We start from the raw sequence: 26,610 nt of genomic DNA, 5'->3' as shown, positions 1-26,610 counted from the left end.
CAAACTTTTCCCTAGGTTCCAGTAACACCACTGTTGTACAAGACACAACATGGCTCATATGTCTAGTTTCACACTTGATGGTATCTTTTTTATAAGATTTACATAACCTTATCCCAAGATTTTCACACTTTTCAAAGAAAAATAGACAAATATGTGGATTTTGGGTGAAAAGGTTGATAACAGATCCCTTTAAGGTTTATGTAGACTTCCTTTCATTTGCACCCCTTTTGGCCTGCTAAATATACATTTGGAAGCATTTTATTATCAATTTATTATGTATTGGATTAGTAATCATTTTTTTTTAAGTATGTATGCTCCTAAATCAAAGGACTTTTGTCTGCTTACCCATGGGGGAAACCCAATACAACTTCCTTTACATCCACCTGGAGCACAGAATGGAACAAAATCAGGATGATGGTATAAAATTTTACACAGTAGTCTTCCAAGTGCCTTGATGCATTTTGCAGTGACTCACTAACTTATAAGGTCACTGCAGTGCTCAGAGTTATCTCTACTTGACCTGAACTTATTACAGGATACAGCAGTGATGTGGAGATCAACAAGAGGTACCAATAGGATTGGTTGTTTGGTTAAGAAGCGTCCATACAGGTACAGCGCTTTAAGGAGAAATGTAACACTTTAAACGTTTGTATTAAATCTGGGTACAAAGTTATTGATATCATACAACAGAACTCACATGAGAAGAATTTTTTTCTTTCTTCAAGCCGGGCAACTAGCATTTTCTGCATGAACACTGAGGGTTCACTTTAAACTTTAGGGAAGTTTTATCACATCGCAAGCTCGTAGCTTAGACACAACATGGAAGTTATCTTAATAAAACAGCAAGCAGAAAGCTATGTTTAGGGGAAATGCCTGTATTCTGAACTATTTGGTTGCTGGTATAATATCATACACAAAGACAGCAGGAAAGTATCCTGATACAGATAAGACCTGATACTAAGGGGCTCTGGGTGTAGCTAGTGTTCCTCTTCTGGACCTCAATACAAAGGAAATATTGCAGGTTTCTGCTGGACATTTTCTTACAGGACCTATCTCACACGCCTATGCCTCATCCAACAAGGACACATACTTGCTATAGCTTATTTTATTTTTTAAACATGCAGTAAGTAATTTACTAAAGTGTAATCTAATCATTAGTTTCAAATGTAACCTATAGTTTTTTCAGTGAATATTCAATGAGAATTAATGATAAAATGTACACTCACATTTTATTAGGTACCCCAGTTCAACTAAATATCTAATCAACCAATCACTTGGCCGCAACATAATGCTCAAGTTCAAACTGAGAATTCAGAATGGGGAAGAAAGTTGATTTAAATTACTTTGACTGTGGCATGGTTGTTAGATGTTGCAGATTGGCTACACCAGCAGAAGACTACACGGGTGCCATTCCTGTAAGCTAACAGGCATCCGAGACCACAATTTACGTGAGCTAACTGAAACTGAACAAGAGAAGATTAAAGAAATGTTGCCTGGTCTGATGAGTTTTGATTTGTACAGCAACATTCAGATCTGTCAGAATTTATTATTTAAAGCATTGGATCTATCCTGCCTTGCATCAAGGGTTCAAGCTGCTGGTCATGTAAAGGTATATGGAATATTAGGTCCCTTTCTTACCAACTGCGTAATTGTGTTGCGTAAATGCCACAGCCTACCTTAGTATAGTTGCTGACCAGGCCCATCTCTTTATGACCACAGTTTACCCATCTTCCGATGAATACTTCAAGCTGGACATCACATCATGTCACAAAACTCAAATCATCTCAAACTCAAATCTCTCCACAGTCACCAGATTGCATTACAATAGAATACCTTTGTGATGTGGCTTCATGAAGTGCAGCCGGAAAATCTGCAGCAACTGTATGATACTATCATGACAATATTGTTCAAAATCCCTGATAAATGTTTCCAGCACAATGGTAGATCTATGCTACAATGAAAGGCAGCAGTTCTGAAGGCAAAAGGTCCAACCTAGTACTGGGATGGTGTGCCTTATAAAGAGATGTGTTAGTGTAAATGTATGTGTATAGCTGATGCAGATAGTTTAATGAATGTCTGTTAATCTTAAAAAAAAAATTTCTTTCTAATTAGAGTTTGTCCAGCACGCCTTGTTTGCTTTCTACATAAGAGGGCTCAATTTCCTGCTCTGCTATACTAAACAATTGTTATATTACTAACACTAATAAAAAATTAAATTCAATGTCCACACTATACAACTGTAGTCATAATGCTGATAGTAAAAACAATCAATTATTAACAGCTTACCAATACAAGGTCAATGCAGCTCCAGAAGCCACCAACTTGGATGTAACTAAGGGGTCCATTGACACCCAATGTACACTTTGCCCACTGCCATTTGAGTTAAAAGATTATACACTATTTTTTTGTGTTTATCTTTAGAATGATTAAACTTTGTCACACATGCTACATACAGTAGAACCTTGGTTATCCGACACCCACTGGGAATGGCCGATTCCGGATAAGTGTAGTTTCCTGTTAACCAAGGTTACTCTGAAACTGAGGTTTCTCAGCCATTCAGCGCTAGACTTGAATGGGGAGACTTGTCACCACCCACCTCTAGTGCTGAATGGCTGGGAAAAGGGAAACCCTGATGACGCTTGAGCCGTTTCCTTTTTCTCAGCCAATCACAGAGCAAAGCAATCAGCGGAGCTCTGTTCCGCTCCCCTGATTGCTCCTACAGCCCTAGCAAAGCTGTGGTATTTGTTCTTGGATGCAGAATACATGTCACAGCTCCGCTAGGGCTGCAGGAGCAATCAGGAGAGCGAAGCTGTAAGTTTCCGGGTTATCTGAGTTCTGGATAACTGGAGCTCTAATGTACATGGATTTACCTTAATTGATGCCCTGAAATATATGGCTCCATTACCAGTCTCTCCCTCTGCATTCCTGTTTTTATGCCATTATTCTGGGAATGTCACTTAATGAACTGTGGACATTAATCATCTAGCAGAATAACAACTTTCAGTTTTTTTATGTATCATGAGTCAGAGTTAGTACTGATGTGTAAGATGACATTTTTCCAAAAATCATGGTAGGATATCAGAAATTGATGTATTGATGTGCTTTTAGGTATTGCCAGGCATTTGAGACATGTACCCACACTTTTCTAAGTGCAGAAGTCCCTGCAAAACCACGGGTATTTTTGACTTCTTCTGATTTTTGGAATAGTAAAGTACACATCTCTGAAGCAGAGTGACGCTAAGCCAATGGAAGCTTTTTCTTGGTTCCCACAAAGCCTTGGGTGAAGCCTGTTTTTGTGAGAAGGAGAATACCAATGTCTGACAAATAAAAGATAAAAAATGCACCCATTCGATCAAAAGTTACCCCCCAACCCCTTCCAAGTGCTCAAAAGTGTCTGACAAAAATGCTTGTCGGAACATGCCCTATAGGGTACCCAGGGTCTTTTTAATCTTAGTAATGCCTCTGTCTTGTATAACGGATGTTTTAGCATTTTCTGGCCATTCTAATGCCTTCTGACAATCCATAGGGGTAGCACCTGCATTTCAAAGCAAGTGTTTTTACAACATGAGAAACTTGTTATGGGAGGTCTGGGAACTGTCACCCTTTGTCCATCATTTACCTGCAAATGATCTGTGTGTTTACAGTCCTGATGAGCATCCATCTACAACTACAACACTTCTGCTATTCAATATCCTTCAAATGCTTTTATGCTCACGTTTCTTTAAATGAAAGGTGGCTCTAGATACATGTGACAGATAGGGAGCAATGGGCAGGTGGTCAGCTGTACTACTAAACAATGCACAAATTACAATGTAATACTAAACAAAGCTTCTAACAAAAACTATATATATATATATATATATATATTTGTGGTGTACTACTAAACAATGTTTTCAGATAATGGCAGCAAGTTAACAGTAATGCTTTTATCCTACATGGTACACTTATATATATATATATATATATATATATATATATATATATGTATATAAATGTTGTGCTTAACTTTTATTGTTCCCTGTTACAAGACACAAGAATCTTACCTTCAGCTAGATGTGCCTGTAATCCAATACCTGAGATTTTACACAATCTCAGATGATCTTCCTCCGGAAAGCGTAGATAGAGGATAATAAAACCCCAAAGCAAACTTTATTTGTGTTCTATGTTGCAGCCTAGGATGGCCAGGTGAACTTTTTGGAAATGCAGATACAGATTTCAGAAATACAAATAAATTGCTTTATACATTTCATGTGGATTGCCACAACTATAAAGCTGTAATTGTATAATTCTTATTTTTATATTTTACACATAATATTTATGTTTGATAGCTCTGATATCCTTTTAGGTTGCATAGATTATATATAAAAAATGTTTTTTCAAAAGGTACTGTTGTCTGCTCCATGCTTAGTGTTCCGTCAATTTATACAAAACTATAAAAACTATTTATACAAAACTTTAAAAAATGTAAAAAAAAATACACACATTTCAGAATCACAAATATTTACTTTTAATGAAACTATCTCTAGTCATTGTACTCTATTTATATAGCACCAACATATTACGCAGCGCTGTAGTCTAACTGGGGGTAGCAAATGACAGACAGATACAAACAAAGGCACTGGAAGAGAAGTTACATTATATAAAAAGAGATATGTTATATAAAATGAAAATATTAAAAAAAAAGAAGTAAAGTAAAGCACCAAATATATAAAAATGTATCAAATGTATTTATTTTCACCTTTACGTCAGGAATTTCAGCAGCAGAAATAAAAAAAAAAAGAATATGCAAAGTCTTATCGTCTTACTATTACTATACATTTACAGGCAAGTGTACGTTGAGAACATAGCACTTTCCTTAGCTGAATCATACCTAAAAGAAGCATGGCAGCATCTCTGGATTCAGCTGCTTAATTCTGGCTTTTAAATATCCCCATCTGGTGGTACAAGGGAGATTTATTACCACTCACAATGATATATATAGGTTGTAATAGTTGCAATTGTCATCATACTTTTTACTACTTTTAAACTATGTAAGGTATGCAAAAAGAAGTATAAGAAAGTTAAATAATGGAATCAGGAAATGTTTACTGTTGATAGACTGGATGTATTATAAAGTACAGGATAATTAAAGGAACACTCAAACAGAATGTCAGAGATGTGTACAGCAAACAATTCTATTTTTTAAGTCCAAGCACTTCAGTACTGGACCAGTCCACCCCACTCACTTTTGTCTGTTGATCCTGAAACATATTTGCTGCTAATACTTAGTTTTTGCCTCTTACATTTATTTCTAGGGCATTGCTTGCAGCCAGCGATCAGAGGTAAACCTACCTGTACAGTTAGATTCTACACAAATTGGTTATATAGGTTTCAGAAAGAAGAGAATGTTACACACCACACACTTCAGAAAGTTTGTGTTTTATGTTCTTCTACTGACCCACTGTAAACTTGTGTGTTCTTATTTTGTATAAAGATAACATGTGCTGTATAATCAACACCTATTACTAGATTTTAACATACTCAGCATTACCTATGAATGAACTGTTATAAATATGTTTATAAATCAGTTGGTCATATGATGTTGATATGATGGTCATACTGTACATAAACAAAAACATTTTATATATGTATGGTATTTGTGATTGTATCTTGCGTCTATATTGTACCCAGTACAGCGCCATGGAGCTATATCAATAAAAATCTCATACCATAAAAGCCATACATAATTCTATCATTATTTCATTTTAAGAAAATTGAGGGGTATAAATACTATTCTTTCCTACAGGAAAACTCCCCCAATCTTTGATGGCCTTTTAGTGCATATGCATGGTGACAGCATCATGCATAAAGAGGAGTCTAGCCAAAGTTGTGGCAAAATGGCTCCCTGCAGACTGAACAGCATAGATATCATAGGTGTGCAGGACAGGAAAGTGTGAGTCTTGGGGGGTTAAAATCTGATTATAGCATATTTGATATGTTTACTGTAGAGCCTTTGTAGCATATTGAAAGTTTTTGCTAATTTAAACCCTTTCGCTTTGGGCTTGTCTCTCTTAGTAAGTTGGATTCCAGATCTAGATCAAGATATATATATATATGTCTATTAGTTACTAATATGTATATCAGTTCTGCCAACTGTGTGTAGAAAGTGACAGATCGCCACAAGTGCACTCCCTTGAGACAGCTGGATAAACCCAGGGCATTATGTAGATATGACTGTGGGAAGTGGGTGAGGCTCAGACCTATTAGCCTAAATCTTTATATACATCAACCTATTGTGTCAGAAAGCTCATCATACTCCAATGCCACCCTGGCCTTAGGCTGCTTACAGCACTCATAGATGTACAATGCAAATTGTCTACCTACTTTAATATTGTGTCTCACGCACACATAGTGTGAACAGATTTGTGGGCTATTACTGACACCAATTTTATGAGTCATAAAGGGCATTACATTTTGATAATGAGACCTGTGGGCTGGTGTTGCAAAACTGTTCATATATCAGCCATTGGAATAGCTAGGAATATTCATGATCCTTTATATAAAAGGAAGGAAAATTACAAGGATCCTAATGGACTAGGGGATTTCTAGGGCACCACCCCGCAGGAAAATGGTGCAATTCCTAAATTAAAATGCTAAGCACAAATTAAACATATTTCAGCTTAATATTGGTAGGAGTGATATTTTTTTCACTTGTTGATCTATTTTTTTGTGGTATATATAATGCAATAAATATATCATTGTGAGGGTTTACATTCAGTTTGATGCACCATGGTAAAGTATAACAATCAATGTGGTGTATGAGAACATAAAGAATAGATGGTGCTCAGCAGAAACTGTAATTATACTCCGTTAGAGTCCAGGTTATACATTAGAAATCATTATAAGGTTATGTTACAGAACAAGCAAAGTTTAAGTTGTGGGAAGTAAAAAATCTGAAGGGCCCAAATAACAGATTTACAATCTCTCCTAATAAACAAAAACATTTTTTTGGATTTTAGTGAACACAATGAGACAACAATTCCTGGCCTATATATATTGGTACACTTTATCCATTTACCTAAAATGCTAGGTTCAGTAGTGTTATTCATACATATCAGTAATTAATCATGAGTGCTTTCTGGCAGTCATGAAGATGAAAATATTGTGGAAGAAAACAGAAGAGCTCTGCCAAGACATTAGCTTTCCCCCACCCTGTTCTTGACCTTGTTACAGTGGCTTAACATTAGAAAGAAGAGAGCAGCTGACACCATAAAGCTTTACACGCAAATATCACTATCGCCAAAGTAAATGTGACATTGGGTAATGATCTGACTTTATTTCATAGTAATTGTTTTTAGCTAGGTGCTGAACAGCTGCTTTCGTCCAATTATGAGGGAGGTTACAGCTGGAGTTTTGTGAAATTGAAATTTGTATTACTTTGCAAACACACTACAGTGTAATATTTGACAAAGCAGAGCAAATATTTCTTAAATCCAGTGTAAGGTGATGGAACTTTCATTAAAAAAACAGTAACAGTAATAATATCAGAGTGGAAATTCATTATTCCATTTACTTCTTTGGCAAAAAAAACATTTGAGCAAACTGGAGTAAAGTTGACAATCGAAAATCCGGCAACCTCCGGCAAAATCCGGCAAGATTTTCGAAAATTCCGGACTTTTTTATTAAACATACCTTCACATACAGGACCCGCGAACCTCTGGCACAGTTAAAGGCAGCAGGGATGTCTCAACGTGTATTTAGTGTAGCAAGTAAGACCTTACAGCTGTTTCTGCAGAACAGCGCCATCAAAACATAGGTGGCCAAACAGTGTACTGCAGCCCCTGTATTGAAAATGCGATCTGAAATTCATGCCGGGAAACTGGAGGATCTGGATTATCAATGGCCGGATTTTCGATTGTCAACTGTAGTTTTATTCATTGCAATGTTTGCACTTGTACCGAAAAAAAAAAAATGCAGCGGACTCACAGTGCAATGACATCCCTCCTCTGGAAGGTTGTTTATTGTTTGGGTATTAGTGCAGAAATACAAAACTTTTAATATGAAAGCAGTACTTGCAGGTGGAAAACTAAATGGCACGTGTTCAATCCAAAATTTAAGGATAATTCTACAACATACAACATGACATAAAAAAGTCTTCTTTTTGTATTTGGATACATTGTTAATATTTATTAATATGGTTCCACAACATTTTTTGATTAGTAACCATAAAGGATATAGGTCAGGTTGAACTTGTACTAATTTGTCCTTTTAAGTCCTAAACTACCATGTGTCTATAATGCAACTGAAGATGTGCTGACTTTCTGAATATAATTGCATTTCCTTTTAGCAGCACTGCTTGATAAAAAATATTATTGATACATTTGTTCTGTTTTGGGGGCCCCTAGCCTACTGTGTCAGTAGCATGAAACCAGCATATAGGACAGGAATTCAGACTTTCAGAATTTATTGGTTGAATGGTTGCTCCAGGTCATTGATTGTCAAGGTAGCACTAGAATTGGCCAGTTTGTATTACTGTTATTTTCAATGAAATCAACACAGAAAACTCCTGTTGTTACCTTTTTTTTTTTTTTTTTTTTTTGTCTCACCTGCCTCGGCAGGTTCATTAAAGGTTTAATATACCAGGTGAAACAGACAGCACTGTAATCATTTTAGAACTGGTTTTGATTGTCTTTTTGATATGTCAAAACTCACTATTCCACCTTTACCTGATTCATTTCATAACTATAATGTAGATTTTTCTGCCGATTAGGAGGTTGCTTGTTGACTTATGTTTTCTTCTTTTTAATGTGGACTTTATGAGAGGGTTTTGCCTGCAGGAAAATTCAAACTTGACAAAAAACAGGTTGAGAACTAAGGTGGTTTCTTAGAATCTGTATAGTTAAGTTCAGCCTCTCATGAACTCCAACAGTTTAATTAGAGCGGAGGCCAAACAACCTAAACTCCCACCCACCAATATTTATAACCAAAATAATTAGTTTCTGGCCATAGGTGATTGGATTAATAATCCTTTATAAATGAATAAATAAAAACATTGCAGAAATATTAGCTCTATACAAATACATGTAAGATAAGTTGGGCTCATTTTATAAAATAGCTCTATACACAAAACTGCCAATTTTCTATTATTAACAATAGTGTAATATTCATAAATCCTTCAGCTCATTATTAAACACTGCAATTGGCTTCATTAGTATCACTTTTTGAGGGGTGGAAAGCACTATTATGTTCTCCATATCATGATGATTGTGGAGTGCAATGCTTTGGATGTAAAAGTACTGTTCTCATACAACAATCTTTTTCTGCTCCTTTCGTATTTCCCTACAGAGAACACCCTGCAGGACATCACACTACAGTGGCATTCTACCAATTGTGCACCATTTTATAAATAGGTCACAAAGGCATTTCTTTAGGGCAGCACTGTAAACTCATCACAAAAACTACATATCAATATTCTGTAATTCAATTTACCTACAGTAGTCTGTCATAATCTATGAGGGCTATTGATAAAAGGTAAGGTATTGGATTTATGTCATGCAATGTTTTTTAATAACTTGGGTGAGTTTATGGGTTTCTTCATTTGTAGTGGTTTTATCATAAAATAAGGCACTTTCTATAATAAATTCTGGAGTGGAAACATTGTCATCTGTGCTGTGTCTGCAAAGTGGTGACTGGTGGTGGACGGGCTGATGACAGGAATATGAGTCACTGAGGAGTTGTAAATACAAATGTCTGCTCTGATCTTATTGCTTAACCAACAGACAACATATATATAATAACTCCACCAGTTACAAGCTTTCAGTGTATAAAAATGCTAACTATTAAACAAAATGGTTTATTATATGAATTAAGGTTAAAGATGCCAGAAATACAGAAAGCCTATAAATTTCAGTTCTCTCTGTGGCTTACAGAAAATTCCACTTATGCCATGGATATGAATAAATGGGGAAAAGCCTGAAACAAAATGAACACTTGTGCAGCCATTGTATGTAAATTCTAGTAAATCCAATATATTACATTTTTGTTCTTGGATTCAGCTACACTTTACAATAGAAATAAACGTACCCTGCCCACACACTGGACTTTTTCTGGGTCGGAGCCTGTCTTCGCACAATTTATGTCAGCTTTAACCAAGAAGTTCAAACCACAAGAATTATAATACGAGTTGCCACTTGATGCCCATCACAGTATTTTACAATTGTCACTTAATAATCCATTCCTTTTACATCTCAAACCTAAAAGTGCTAAGAATAAGATTTTACCAAGTTGTTATGAGCACAGAAGCCTGTTCGTTGTTTCTTTATTCAATCTTTTTGGCCAAGCAGGGTTATGTCAGAACAGAACGCAGAACCAAGTAAACTATCATTCCTCAAATAAGAAACGGTCTACTGTATATTTTCCAACAGGCTGATTTGTCATTGACAGTTCTTTATTCTCCCTGCAGTCTGACATGAATGGAGGATGCTTCTGTTTAGATAGCTATTGTTTGATGTATTATAGCTGCTATGCTCTGGATCTCGTCTCCATCACTCATATGATCTTTGACAGAAATGGCACAAAGGTATCTATATGACTTTCTTTATTCTAAAGAATTCATGAAAACATTAAAAACAAAAGCAAAACAAAAACTACATGACTTGCTTTTTCCCAAAGTTAGACTAGAAACTTTTCAGCTATGGAAAATCCATGCAAATCAGAAAGAAATTATTGCTATTTCAGCAGCAAATTCACTAGAATAACACAAGACAAAACCCAAGCAGGTGTGCTACACTAGAAAGGCCGTAGCATTTGTACGTAAATTCAGCAGAAAAAGAATATATTTTAGAAGTGCTGACTACATGAGAATCAAGGTTATGATGACAGTGTCAGCAGTCCTATTGTTCCAGAGTTCACACAAGGTGGGCAGATGGTAAATAACATCACCATGTTTCCTTAAGGTGTGGTGACTACATTTTCCACCTCAGCAAGTTAGACAGGAATACGATTTATTCTTTTGTGATAGTTTGATAGATCAGAATCCCATGTGAAACTGTATTGAACACAAAATACCAGCTTCTCCTGTCTTCTGATCACTTTGTGATAAACTAGATGATGGCTAATGTACAACGCTGCGTAAGATATTGGCGCTATAACAATCCTGTTTATTATTAATAATATTTATAATAATGATGATGAATGTAGAAAAAGATGCAGACAGACCCTTCTTTCCCCTCCATTACAACCACCATACAAACTATTCCTATAATAGGAAAACATTGTCATTATTAGATAAGGCAAATGTCATTTAATTTTCTTTCATAGTTCTGTACAGCTTTCAGCTCTCATACCAAACTATTCAATATTCTAGATATTCAAAAATTTCTGCTACAAATGATTGTCAGCGATTAAATCCAGTTGCATAGAAATAAATGAACCCTACATAGCCACCAATGTTTGTTCTATGTATAGGGGTAGGTAAAAGGATGAAAAGAAGGTGACCGATGTTGTCCTCCCTATTAAAAAAACTGTACTTATTTGTGCCAGTTGTAGTGATTCAGTTTGGTGGATAAATGATGCTTAGGTATAGCTGTACTGATGCCATATGACATAAACATGACTTCTTACTGGCATAAAAAAAACTTCTACTTGCGGTCAGCATGGCACATAGGAGGAAGAAAAGTTGTGACTGGCTACATTAGGGGCCAAGTGGCTGCAGTTTTGGATCCATCTTTTGGTGCTGGGGCATGTTTTTTCTTCCATGGTGGTGGGGAAGGACATTCAAGTTTTGCTGACCGCTCACTGGATTCTAGTTATACCCCTGGTGATTAGGTCAGGCAGAGATCCAATCATGACTCTTTTCTTTTAAAAAAAAAAAATTAATTGTAGACCAAGTATATAATGAAATTGTGTATAGTGTATATGTAAAACATCTGTAAGCACTGAAGGGATTTTCAAGAAGAGAAAGGTGCTATTTTAGCTACCAATTACTACTACTATGGTTCATTTTGCAGATAACTCTGCAGTATCCATGAATTTCCCAACATCACTGAAGGATCCTTTCCTGCATATATGATTGACTAATTCCATTTCCTGTCAGGGTAAGTTTTATTAGAACATTAGGAATGAGCAAAATGTGCATCATAAAAGGAGGAAGGGGTAAGACTGTAGTGAAACTACAAAGAAGAAAACGATGGTTTAGGTTTGCTTATTTCCTTGCAATGCATTTACTGTATATACTCAAGTATAAACCATGCCTTTAAAATACTATTAGAAAACAAATAATGGTTTATACTTACTGATAAAATAAGTATTAAGGTAAGTAAAAAGGTTTTAAAAATTACACACAAGAGATGTATTTATTGTCATTTATTTTATTGGCATTTTTTTATTGAACATGGTTTTGAATATTAGCGGTGCCACACTTTGTGCCCTAGGTTTATACTCATGTCAAAGTATTTTTTCTGATACCTCAATATTTAGATCATTTTAAATTTGAGTATATATATGGTATTTGACCATAAGATTGTATTTGTCAAAAAAGGTTAATTTTACCCAAGTAATTGGATTTATCTGTGTACAGTGACAATTATTATATAAAATCAGCCAACATGCTTTTTCTGTCCCCTGGTTTGTAATTTTAAAAGTAAATAATAATTTGTCTTTCTTATTGTAAAAAATAAATATAATCTCGAATGATAAAGTTACATATATGCAAATAAATAAAAGAACTGAAAAAAACAAAACTGAAACATACCGACAGGCAAGATGAGAATTCATCATTCTGACTAGTATGAGAACAACCTAGACAAGAAGTGTATCCCCAGCAGCAGTATACATGGATGCATAGGTCAAGAGAACAATGGAACTTATTATGGAGAAAGCATTAACATATAGCGGATGGGTAATACTGGCAATCAACAGCAATACAGTACAATGCTCAGTAGTTCATTCCATAACCCAATACGGTTTAAAAAAAAGAAAAACATTCAGGGGAAGTAGCTTTGTAAAAATTAATTAATTTTTGTCTTCCTTATATAAATTATGTTTTTTGCTTTGTACAAAAATAAAACTGTTCTAGTAAGAATATTATTAATTAATAAATATTTTAACATAAATATTCTTTGTTATAGCTCATCCTTAGGATTGATAATAAGTTCTTCACGTCTTCCTAGGGTTTGCTCATCTTGATCTAGTGACCGTATGACCTCATCTGCTTGCAGTCTCTCCTGCAGGGACAGAGAATTACTGATGTACATTACATGGTTCATATAGAAATACTTCAATAACTAAACAGAAAATAATTACAGGGCTTATTGTGGACTCCTATATGTGCTCCCATTAAAAACAAAGTGCTGAGGACACACAAAAATTGATCCATCTTGTTACAGGTGATTTCATGCCTTTGAATCCAGTGCGGATCATTTGCAACAAAGCAAGATTATATCAGGTAAATATAAGAAAAATCTTCGTTGGCACATCATGTCACTGAAGCTAAACTTTATCTCTGGGTATGGAAAACTTTGGCATGCCCCACTATCTGGGAAATGTTGCTCAGCTTTCTGAGAATCACAGAATTCGTGTTCACAGAACCCATGCCTACCGTGGGTGTATCTGATGAAAGAGCTGCACCTCTAAACTTTCCCTTATCCACTCTACACAGGAGGAAGTCCTTTATTTGCATAGGACAATGCAAAATTCATTGATTTTTTCCTTTTTGTTTCTCCTTTCCTTGTTTTATTGTAACTTTAGATGTTTTCCTGGGTTGTCTATGTGCGTTTCTGCCTAATGTCTTTCTAGCAGTTCTCAAATCTGACTGCTTATTTAAGTGAGCTGCCAGGGGATATGATTCTGTTTGACATACTATTTTATGTTCAATGACCAACAATTTATCCTGTTCTTTCATATGTGAAGGTATGTACATTTATAATTATAGGTGCATTTTTGTAAAGTTCAGTACATATAATGAGTACATCAATAAAGCTTTTGAGGGAAAAATGAGGTATTATACCACCAGTAAAGTTTGATTTGACTCACCAATTCTCTGTACATGGGATCCAGTGTAAACCACAGTGCTACAGCACATCTTTGTCCTTTGGTTACAGCTTTAACTCCATGGGGATTCTCTCCTCCTGAAGAGAACCCAACCAAGCGGCCACATTCAGGCTTTACGGAAGCCTGGAGATAAAATAAAAGAGGTTAAAGCTCTTCTGTAGTATGAAATGTACCTAAAGAACTGTGAATGTGTAATGGATATGACCAGCTCACACTACACCAAAGCCACCAAAAAGGTCACGTGCAGTTATTCAAATACTGCAACTATAAAAAGATAATTTCCAACAAAATTAATGGTTTCCATGCTGGTTGGGCCCTGTTGTGTCACACTGCATTTTAGCTGTATCTCTGGCCCATAAAAAAACAGACGAGGGTTCTGCTGTTCATATTAGTGTCTATGGGACACAAGGTCCCTTCTTTTTATATGGGGTTATAATTTATGTGATTTCATTCACTGATAATAACACATACACTTCTTCATTTTACATGAAAAAATAGGAGTCTATTTATAAACAACGTACATTTTTCACATGAAAAACCAATTCTGACTCATCCGATTGCTTTCTAGGCTGTCGTTTTCTTTTACTAATCAGTGTACTTTTCACTACTGTTATAGTCTTTCTGGCCCTGGATGTTGTCACTGGAGTAATTGCTTAATTGTCCACCAGAGGGAGACAGAGAATTATATTAACATTCTGCATTATGTTTAAGGTAATATATTAAATACTCAATCAGTATTCAAGTTTATTTGAAATACCTTTTCATAAAATGTTAGCCGCTTTCTTCTTCATTTTATAATAAATGAGGGTCTCAGTAAGGACTGCCATAAATGGGAAGTGGTGTTACAAACTGCACCCATTAACATGCATATATTGACTTTTATTCCCATGTAGAGCTTAAAGGGGTCTATTTATAAAGCAGTGTATCTGACATTCACATAACCATTCCCTGTGTCCATTCAATTATTGATTGATTGCCCACCAGGGAATGTTCCAGGGAATGTCAAATTCCCTGCTTTATAAATAGACCCCTCTTGGTTCTACATGGGAAAACCATCAATATAAAAAGGTTTCATATTTGTGATATATTCACCAAAACTTGTTGTAAAAACATTTGGGAAATGACAGAACCTAGATGGATTTGATAAATCACATAGACTACGACATAAATTATAAAATCATTAAACAGTTTGCAGCGTTTAGCACCTTAAAGCAAAACTTTCACACCATAAAATTAGCACAAAAAATAAAAAAACACCAATACGCTCCACAAACTCTTCTTTTTTGGCAAAGATGGAACAGCAGGAGCGCCCATCTTCTTTCTTCTCACGCTACCCAAACTCCCACTGCGCAGGTGAACATTCACCCCATACTATTCCTTTATCTTGCGCTAATAAAGTCCTTACAATACTGAATACTTACCGCACCAATGGGCCATTACAGTTCAATACTGAATTACAAGTTCAATAAAACCGTGAAAGGTTACATTCTCTAAATCCTTTATTATATACTGGTTTTTTTGTCTCCCTGCTGATTGCTATTGAGACAAGAACACAGAGCAATGCTTGGTCATGACCTATGACGCTAACACAGCATTTCTTCCACACTATTTATTTCCACACAGAAGATCAGATATCCAGCAGATTTACCGTGACAGTTTTGGCATCCATTTCAGTGAACACAAATTCTCCACCATCAAAATCTCCATTAAGGTACAACAGAGCGCTGCAAGAAAACAAAACAAATCGATTGTTTCATTCATTGGTAAGGTATTTGTAAGCATGGAACACACACATTATTATCATCATGCAATACACACAGGCCTATGTCATTCGTATATTGTCAGAATTAAACTACAGTGGTATAGGAGAGAAATAAGGAGCAGCAGGATTTTCCAATATTAACTATATGGACACTGATGTCTTTTTACATTGGATTACACAGCATTGTTCTTTTTTTTTTTTTACAGTATTGTCTGTTCTTACAGTGATAGAATTTTATTTTTGTGGCAGAAGACGCTTGTACCTGTAATCTCTGTATGTGTATGCTGGGGCCTCCTTCCAACATTCATTGGCTTCTGGATCTAGCAGACAGTTATCAGCATGAATGGGATGACTCAAATCATTCCTGTTGTCCTGCTGACCTGTAATATGTGAAGATATTATTGGAGTAATGATAGTTAAATTGGTATACTTATGACAGTGAATTTCGCACATGTTAATTGTTTTTTGAGTAATAGGTACACATAGGTACTAAGTAGCTATTGTTTTGCAATTTGCTGTATACTGCACGTCTCAACCTCCCCTGAGAAAGTCTTTAACAGTGAAATGAAACAAAGACGAACACAAAGTGTTCCTCTCCCTGGACTTTCTTCACTTAGATTGTGGCAACATTAGTTATAATCTGCCTAAAGCCCATTCTTCCAATAGTAAGATTATATATATTTTCCTTTCAAATAAGAAAAGATTGCTCATAATAGCCAACCACACCTTCTCTGCTCTACTAATTTTTCATTTGTTTTCTAATGAATTTGGGACTGACAAGAATTAATATGTTTGTATACAGAGGACCGCTTTTTCATATGTATATGTTATAAAACAGTGATTTAGCAAACTAATTGTAAACAAGTTTGTATAAACAAATGATTTTTTACTATTTTAGTTTAATAGATTATTTTACAAAGAGATATTTATTACAGAGGGTTACTATATAATGTATAGAGGGTGTTCATGACACCCCTTGAATAGCACTGTAGACTTGCTTATAATAAAGCCTAGCACCATTTTTATACTTTCTCTCAAATTGCATTACTCTAACAATGAAAACAATGTTTAAGGTATAAATACTATACTTTTCCTAATAAATGATAGATTAATACATTTATGGTGCAAACATTACCAAAACTTTGCTCAGATAAATGTAGATTGTTCAGAGCCATCTGCTATAGAGCTGAGGACATCTAGTGTACACAGAGACCAGATGCAGCCAATTACTGAGCTATACTATTCTGGATATAAAGCTAGGGCATCTGATTTTCTATGGCGTTTGTCAACTGAATGAAAGTAATAATGAGCACCAATATTGTAGGAGTAATTGTTAAGCTGTACGTGCCCTACAAAATACAGAAAGAGTATTTTAAAGAAGTGACTTGTGGAAAATATACACTTATAATAACACATGTATTTTAATAATGAAACAGCATTCTGGATTTTATATTTTGCACAATGCTTGACAGCATGTACAGAGAAACAATAAAGGAGGAACTGTGTAAAGTTCAACAAATGCCTAAATTTTGTGTTTTTAAGGAGCACTCAAAGGTGTTACAGAGGCTTTGGTTTGCCACCTGTGCATTTTGGTGCATCTGAATGGAAACTAAACCCACCAGAGTGCTCAGAAGAAATACCCAAATTTTTTAAATTTTTATTGCAACTTAATACAATGCACGGCAGCCTAAAGTGTATTGCAACACAGGACGGCTGGTTGCCTATTGAATTCCGGGTATATTTAATTTTTTTATTACTATATTATTATTATAAATTTGATTTTTTACAACTGACCCTTCACTTGCTTAACTTTATTACTTTCATAAGGAAGCTGCTCTTTCCCTTGCATGACTTTAGAGGTGTCAGGTTATCTTTATGGAGTCATCATAAGTGTAAATATTACTTGGTTAGTCTCAGTATTGTACTCTGCAATACAAGTTTTGACCTGTGCAAAGTTGCATGACAGCAGAATTGCAGCAATCAAACTACTACTGGGTTGAGGAAATATGGCTAAAGTGGAACTATTGTTCTGGATACAAAACTTGTGAGCAGGCAGGATTCTTACTGTAGAAGGGACTGGTGAAGTTCCTACTGCAATAATACATGCGTACCTGTCTTTTCACTATCTTCGATCTGTATGCCAAAACCCCCTGTGGCTGCAAGGAACTGAATAAGCTCCCGTGTGCAAGTTTAGAAGTTATATCACCCCAGCATGACCAAGCAAGATGGCTTAAGTTCCAACTCCCAGAAGAGATGCAGCACCCATTACGCAGAGTAAATAGGCAAGTTTAAATACAAAATTGTGATTAGCCAGGTAAACTTATTTTATTGCAGAAGGGACAAAGTAGGTCACAATTTTTGCTTTGATGATGTAATTTTGCCTTTACACTGTAACACCAGGTAGCCCATACCTAAATATGAAAACTAAACCTAATTCAAATTTACTTTACTTACCCTGCAAGGCTGTCCTGCATACCAGGTGTGTGTAAGAGAAGTACAGTGTGGAGTTCAGCATGAAGTATGACTGGACAATTCTTCTAGCTTTTTCACTCACATCATAAAACAAGCGAGCACTTTTCATTGCCACGCGACCTTCAAAGCCATACTATAGAAAAAGAAGACTGATGGGCATTATTAGCATAATGCACACTGAAAAAATTATTTCCCACAAAAAAAAAAGAAATCTGCTTGTATTTTTGACAATAAAGAACAAATAACATAGGACAATAAAAAAGGAACCCCAAACATACAAACAAAAAATAAGTTTCACACCTCTAGTTTTAAAATCAGTGGCATTGGGACCACAGTGGCCTCTGCTCCAGGGAGGGCTTGAAGGTTTTCCACACCTTCACACTATACTACCCCTCATTATGATGGCTATGATAGTTTATCAGCATATGCTCTGAAAAGCTCTTCCCTTTACAGACTATTTAATCTGTGATATCACATGACCAAAGAATAAATGGAGCAATATATCTCTGACCATCAGTAGCTTCCCTTGGTAGCCCTTCATCGGACAGTCTTCAACTTTACATTTTTATACTTTCATCCACTATACTTTTTTATAGAGAATCACATAAAAAAACTTCCAACTTCCAAAAACTTTTTTTTATTACCAATACTAAAAGTGGTGATTTGCAAAAAAAGTGGGGATGAATAGAAACTTGTCAGTATTCGAAAAATAAAAATATTTTTAGTTAAAAAAGTTTAGGAAATTCTAAACTGTTTAAAGCATTCCTACAGCTAAGAGATTATGAAAGCATCCATTGCTGAATGTTTTCTAAAGAAAACTAATTGGCTGGACATAAATTGATTTTTTTTTTTGTTTCAATCACATCTGAAAAAAAGCATGCAGATGTGTTTATTAGACAATTAGCAATTAGCAGCACACCTCATCTGCATACAGATTCTGGGTTAGCGATTCACAAGGCAGAGGATCTTAGAACACCAACCTACCAAGCTGTATATTACAGAACCAGGTCAGCAATGCCAGCTTACAGAATTACCTAGTGAAAGTATGTCCGCAAAGGGCACTACAGTAACTGTTTTATCTTACAGAGGCTTTTGGTTGTTTTTTAATTGTAGAAAGAAAGAAGAGGTAATAATATGTATAATATATACCGCAAAATGATCCCTTTAGCTCTTTCATACTGTACAAACATGTTTTTCTTTAATGTATGTGGACAAATAAATCTCCGGTTTGTTTTATTGTAGTAGCCAATTTATTTTTGTTACCCATTGTTTTTATAAGCAGTTGATTTACCATTAAAGCCTTAAGCACTGTGGCTCCTTCAAACTTTTCATTTGGAGTGTGAGGTGAGGTTTTCCCTCTGTATCCATCTCCTGCCAGAGTTATAGTCTGAAAAACACAGTTTAATTAATCAGTAGTACAAAGTAAAGCATTATTATAAAGAACAGATAAACATTTCAACTAACGCTCAATTATCAGAAAGCCCACCGTATAGAAAATATACTATAAAGAATAAAATGAGATATGACAATAGTACTACAAATATTTCTGATTACTGCTGTAAAAGAAAACACAATTTACATTATACTAGATCTTGATCACTTGAATAATCAGTTTGTAGTTAATACCTATCTGTGGCCCAGTTTAAACTGCTTAGCATTCAATAGAGTTGCTCAAAGCAATTGACATTGGTTTACCAGAGCTGAAAAACAATGCAAGAGCATTTTTCTAGCATTTTGGGAATCTTGCACGAGAAATTGAGGGGTATTAGGAAACGAAAACACATAATTTATATTTTTTCTTGTTTAGGGGGCATTTTAGGTTTCTATTTAAGTCTTTAGAAACAGTTAACAGAACAACCAACCTTGAAACACTACATGAAAGGTTATAAACCATGATTCTACTACACTTTGAAATCACAAATACCAAAGACCTCTTCAATCATTCTGATTTATTTCCATTAAAATAGGAGACCTTGGTGGGGCATTAGAGTTTTTGGTAGTTAACTGCTGCAAAGCTGCATTCTCAAGAAAAAAAATTATGGACAAGCTCAAAACCTAGAGGTTATAAAATAAGCCTAGGATTGAGAGCCATGAAAGAGCAGGTTCAAGCACTCAAACCATGAAACTGGGTCATGACATGCAACATCCAATGCACAACATGGCAGGCACCACCAGATGCGAACTTGTCAGAAATATTGAACTGTTTAGGACTAGGTACTTTATTTGCATTTTTATTAACTTGTAGCACCTTGAGATGCAGCAGTCCTTTTAAGGAGTAAGAGGATAACTTTGGGTTAAACTGTTTTGGTCTAGATTTAGTCTAGGCAGAGTTGTTAGCCACCATCAGTCTCAGTTTAGGAACATGGCCTTCGAAAGGTTAGGAAGGTAAAATGTGTAGGAAAGTGGAACTAGGGGGCCCTCACCAATGTCCCTCTGTCCAGAAAAAGCTAGGGGAAACAAACAGGACAGGTTGGCCATGAGGCTCCAGAGCCTGCGTCACCTGAGGCCAGGACAATGGAACACTGGAAGAACAGTTTGGTTCTCAGTAAGATGGAGCCCCAATGAGAGAAGCCAAAAGAGAAGGGACCCAGAGAAGAGGTACTTTAGTAAAAGAGGCCACTGGTGCTAAGTTTGAGGAGACCCACTCCAAAGAAGAGATGCTTCTTTTACTAAAAAGCTTGTCATGAAAGAAGAGTTCAACAAAGATATAGGAGGATAGCTGTCAGTACTGTTCGTGATTTACTGCTACTGAATCCAAACTGCTAGCATTGGACATTATGTTCCCCTAACCCTCCCCCCTACATGTTAGGTTAATGTAAACTCCCCTAACCCAAGACATGCAAGAACTTTGCATGCCATATTACAAGGGGGAACCTGGAAAAAACACAGACGTTCCTGTGGGGGTCTTTTGGAGTGCTACATACATTTGTCCACCGTGTGCTGAGGTTACCGACTATTCTTACAAAAAAGAGAAAATATAATTATGAAGACTGCATTAGAGCTGGAAGAAACTGGTGTAAACCTAATAAAAATATCAAAGCATATATGCTAAGCTGCATGTTGTAAAGTATAAAGACCTATAAAACTAATCCTAAACAGTCGAATCTTATGAACACGTTACATAAAATGGCTTAGTATTGGCTCTGAAGAACACGTCCGTGAACAAACTCTGTTTTCCTGGAATTTTAAAAGTCGACATATTTAAGCTTCCTTCTTTCCAAGGAATATGCCTGCAATGATTTCCTGCAGTAAAATGATCACCATAATGTATTAATTATTGACGTTCATTACTTTAATGCTTTACGTTAGGAATAACTACAGAATTGTTGTGTAGCTGATTGCGAAACTTGAAGAAAACTCTACAAACACAAGAAGACAACTGGTGCAAAGTGTTGTCTTACATTGGCAACATTCTGGAGCTCTTGACATTCCTCCTCTGAAATGACATTATCCAGCTGTACTCTTTGAGTTCCATTAAGGTACACTGAAGCATGCACAAGTTTCACTCCATCATACAGAAGAGATCCTCCTGAAAAAGCAATAATATGAAGTACTACAAATTAGAAATGTGGTTTTCATTACACACATAAAAAATAATAATAAAACCATGGTAGGATAAAAAAAGATTTCCAGGTAAATCGGCAGTCATAAAAACATTATATTTACTATGTGAACACAGGAGGGCACTAGATCTTCACAATATTATCAGACGTAAGCCGGAGCAGAAGGACTGCCATAACTTATCAATATATATGTAGTACGTGTATGCACATTCAGCTTTTACCTGCTGTTTCTATGTGTGTACTCTGTGTAATTCTCCTAAATACCACATATAACACAGCATACAACAGCAAACAAATACAAAAACATATATTATAGGTTCTTGCAGAGTGATTTACAATAAATGACCATACTTTGATAAGCAATACATTATTATGTGTACCAATTGATGATCTGAAAGCTGAAAATTTTGAAAAAAAAGGGAAAAGATTTTTTATAATTCTGTGAAAAAACATCTATACTCCATAAGATCCAAGCACAGATAAATGTATTCCAAAAGGAGTGGGATACCCCACTGAGACTCTAAACCCTCTCATGTATTTTACCAGAAACAGCTTTCATTAAAGAGATCTTTACAATTAGGCCAAAGAGTATTGTGGTATCCAGGAACATCCCAATTATGTATAGATGTATTCCACACAGTGCACCCCACTTAGAATGCACCCTTAGACGCAAGAACAAGTTCCCATGTGACAATGCATCCGACAGAGAGAAGAAGCCGACGAAGCTTAGTAACTGTGCCAATTTTCTTTTTTTTTTACACTTCTGCCACACTACATAACCAGGAAGAGAATTTCAAAATTCTGGTAGACAAAACTGTCTAGGTATTATGCTTTGCACTGTGTATTTGGTTGATTGACTGAGGTTCTTCAATATTGCACAACAACCTCAATCATTTTTCTTAACCTAAATCAAACTTTGGGGCTGGCAAGGACAGTTGTTAAGTGTTCTGATTTGATAAGCCAAATCAATTATATTTCCGATTCATCAGTATGGCAAGTAATTGATGCAGTCATTTGGTCTTCTTCAGCAATGGTAACAACGTTTCACTACTCATCCAAGTTCTTGTATACACATATAACATATCAGTATATAGATTTATGGTACATACCTTCCCTCAGCTCTCTATCAATCTTCTGCACTGCCTTTTTTCCTGTTAGGAGTCCAGTGACATCAGTCAGCTCAGCCCCCGATGGAACCCTGCTGGATATCAAAACAAGTCTGTTGAACAGAGGGACCTGCTTATATATCTAACTGCTTTAGGCATGCTGTAAATCTTAATCAAAAGCTGCAGCATAGCATAGAAGATGACTTACGTACACATACATACAGAAAGAACAAAAAACAAAGATAGTTGAAATATGCAGTGCCCTAGTGTGTAAGCATTCTCTATATAAATGGTAAAGGAAAATGATATATAACTACCTGTAGTAGTGGTTTCTGGCTCGAGGCAAGGATGTGTTTCTGCAGTAATTGTATATAAACATGGCAAATAAATAATAGCAAAATTGACAAGACTTTATAATAGTTATAGTGTATCTAGTGGCTGACTGGTGTCCTTTATAATTTAATATTACTGATATACGACATTCCACAGCAGCTAAGGTTTAGGTGCCTACAGACATAACATGTAGACAACAGAGCATATATCCGACTACCAAACAAGTGATCTGATTAACAATCCATAAACAAACATGCTTGTTCTTCAATCCCACAGTAATGGGAAGTCCCTGTATAAAATTCTCTTATGATATTGGGGAACGTGTTCTTTAATGTACATAGAGGTACATGGCAGTATCCTGCACAGTAGAACCTGCACTTTCCTCTTTATGTATATATAATCCCAATCTAAAGTTTGCAAGTCCTGATATCCAGTTACAAGAATCTGTATTAAACCTATGATATTTATTAGCCCAATACAATATTATGAGGTTGCTAGTTCTTGGGGACAGGATCCAGCCATAGTTTTACTAAATTAATTGCAGCCGTGTTTCTAATAGGTGAATGATAAATGCGCACTTTCTCAAGAAAACTTTATTACATCATTTTCTATTGTATTTTAAAATAGAATTGATTTTGAAAGTAGACTTTTTGGACTATCTATGTGTCCTAAATGGCTACAGAAAAGAAAGTTCCTGGTCACTGTAATATACCAATTTTAACTGTTACAATAAAGTTGAAAGCTTCCTGCCCCCTCACTATTTCTACAATTTCATATTTTTCAGAAAGTACTACAGGAAGCCCTCATTTTTTCTACAAAGTTATGAAAACGTAAATGTATGTACTGGAAGTCACTTGTTTCACTTGTAAGGCCAGTTTAGGAATACAAATATAAAGACAGGTGGACATTAAGGTAAACATAATATTAGATTAAACATAGCAGCTGAAATAAAACACTACCAAACAAGGTATAATGTGAAAGTGGCAATAATACTGTACTACTAAAATAGATCAACAACAGAAAAAAGATGACAGAAAACAGAAGGAATTTCAAATCCCTATGGCCAATTTTAAAGAGGTATGTAGTCGTATTTGCATTTTAGGATAATCAGGTGAAAAAAGTAAACTAAAAACAAATGTATGCCTTTTCTACCTAAATAAAATAAGGGAATCAGGGAAGTTTAGACTTGGTATATTTGTGGTCATGACCAAAGTGCAGAAAATTTAGATAAAAGGGTTCTGGTATACATACCTGTTTTCATCTTGTCTATCTCCACTGGTAATCCAGAAGTCCTGAAAAACAAAAAATTTTATTCTTTAAATTTTTTGAAACCTAAAAAAAAACTTTTATTTTAAGTAACTATTAAATGCTTGCTAGGACTGGGTCCAACAAGAGACACATTTTGTAGTACGACTTTGAACATAATACACCATGCTTACATTAAAGTGATTATTGTGAATTATTATTTTTAAAGTATCACCTGTACGGAAAAGATCTAATACTTATTTTTCCTGCTGTAAAGCCGTTTCAATAAATTATATGGACGACCTACTGCTGGTAAATCACAAACACACTAATTTTGCAAAAATTTTGCAAAATGACCAGCAGGCCTTTTATTATTGTTATTAGATAGATAACCTTTAACATGAATTTGTGTTTGTATTTATACCATAATGTCAAAATAAAAGAATACAACAAAATATAACAAATAACAAAAACTTTATTAACAACCACATTCAATGGTCTTTCAAGGTTGCCGGTCCTCGGAGGCAATCAAAACATCAACTTGGGATCTGTGCCAACATGATATTGTTGCTCCCAGCCACACTATCACCAAGCTCAGGAATGATATTAAAACTGCTCGCGTACTATCCCTATCTATAAACTTTGTTTGCTTCATTCTCGCAGACTATCGCAATCTATAAACTTTGTTCACTTCATTCTTCTCACACTATTCAGGAGACTCCACACCAAAGATGGGTCCCCAACCTCACTGATACTAACACCAAAACACTGCTCTAGAGGACCTTACCCGTTTGCACATACCCAACCATCATAGTCGAAGCTAAGCCCAAAACCCTCAATCTTCTGCAACAATACAGGGGAGGGAGGATGTTAAGCTCTCACTATTACAGCTAGATTTTTTATGTGACCTCACCTCTCCTTCCTCTACACTTCCACCACCTTAACCCCACGCTTACCTGTGCCCCCCCCCCCCCCCCCCCCCCCCCCCCCCCCCCCCCCCCCCACCCCCCCCCCCCCCCCCCAACCACCAATGACCCCTTCATTACCCAAAACAACTGTTTGATCCTAACCTGTCTGCTCCACTATGCCCCCTAAGCTCCTTTAGATCACTCGCTCTTTGGCTGTCTTTCTTTCACAGAGAGATGAGTTCTGTATGAACAGGGATAAGGAAGTAATACGCAGAAAGTGGGTGAAACCTCAGATCCAAAAGAAAAGAAAGTCTCTTGGCTAAATGTGCTGAAAAGGCTGGAAAAAAATTTTCTTATGGCACAACAGGCAGTGTGAATAGTTTTGGGCGAATGGTGCGATTTTGTAATGAAGTCCCACTACTTATGTGTGCAGTTCAATTTGGTCATCCAGAAAATTAAGACAGACAGCTATCCTATATTCTAATCCCATTCTCTATTATTTTCACCCCCCTCCCTTCTCCTACAGATGCAGGATGGGGATCTAAGCACATGTAAGGTATGCTCTTATCTGTGCATGGGAAACTAATGGGAGTTTAGTTACATCCATAGAGGGGATATCTTATTTCTTAAGCTTGTGGAAGGATTGTACATTCTGATTAGCATACTGCATTGTTGTATATAAAGCAAATCATTATTGTGAATTTCTAAATCTTATGTTGTTTAACACATTTATACACCCAGGCTTTCCATCTCAGCTAGAGAAAGAACTGTGAAGCCAGTAACTCCTGCAATCAGTGCATTATGACAACATGGATAACCGTAGGTACCGTAGATTTCACTGGCAAAAATGTTTTGTCAAGTAATCTTTCAGAATGAATTCATTCCTGATAGACGAATTGCAGCTAAAAAGGAACAATAACTATAAATTAGGGCTGCATGCTGCATTAATGTCCACCCTACTCTGTTTGCTGTGAAGTCTTCTGAAAGAGGCAGGGGGAAACGGTTTTATTACCATAGGTTCTGCTCTGCTAAACACTTTCTACATGAACTATGAAGCTAAATCATGCATTGGTGTCGAGAGACTCTTTCTTCGCCTACGTTCTTCAAGGATGAAAGCATTTTAGAACTCTTTATATTAGTTTATTGTTTGATGGATTTGACTACTCATATGCATTGAACAATATGTTTTTTAA

General features: G+C 35.9%; 1 protein-coding gene across 3 annotated transcripts in view; it reads right to left on the bottom strand.

The window, feature by feature from the left end:
- Positions 1-12,331: 12,331 nt before the first annotated feature.
- Positions 12,332-26,610, bottom strand: part of P3H2 (prolyl 3-hydroxylase 2) — an 82,372-nt gene continuing 68,093 nt past the window's right edge. Inside the window, exons 7-16 of one of the 3 annotated variants that reach the window (XM_072408240.1) lie at positions 24,516-24,556; positions 23,249-23,287; positions 22,935-23,023; positions 21,664-21,791; positions 19,554-19,649; positions 18,245-18,395; positions 16,053-16,170; positions 15,677-15,752; positions 14,011-14,151; positions 12,332-13,202 (exon numbers count right to left, since the gene is read on the bottom strand). In XM_072408240.1, the coding sequence (XP_072264341.1) occupies positions 13,101-13,202; positions 14,011-14,151; positions 15,677-15,752; positions 16,053-16,170; positions 18,245-18,395; positions 19,554-19,649; positions 21,664-21,791; positions 22,935-23,023; positions 23,249-23,287; positions 24,516-24,556 (981 nt within the window). In that variant the 3' untranslated portion in view covers positions 12,332-13,100. Of the gene's footprint in view, positions 13,203-14,010; positions 14,152-15,676; positions 15,753-16,052; positions 16,171-18,244; positions 18,396-19,553; positions 19,650-21,663; positions 21,792-22,934; positions 23,027-23,248; positions 23,288-24,515; positions 24,557-26,610 lie in introns of all 3 variants that reach the window. The other 2 variants (XM_072408239.1, XM_072408241.1) reach the window with 2 other exon arrangements.

The sequence above is a fragment of the Pyxicephalus adspersus genome, chromosome 4, assembly GCF_032062135.1.
Source record: "Pyxicephalus adspersus chromosome 4, UCB_Pads_2.0, whole genome shotgun sequence".
NCBI lineage: Eukaryota > Metazoa > Chordata > Amphibia > Anura > Pyxicephalidae > Pyxicephalus > Pyxicephalus adspersus.
Note: the sequence above shows the minus strand (reverse complement) of the source record. Positions and strands in the feature narration are given on the sequence as shown.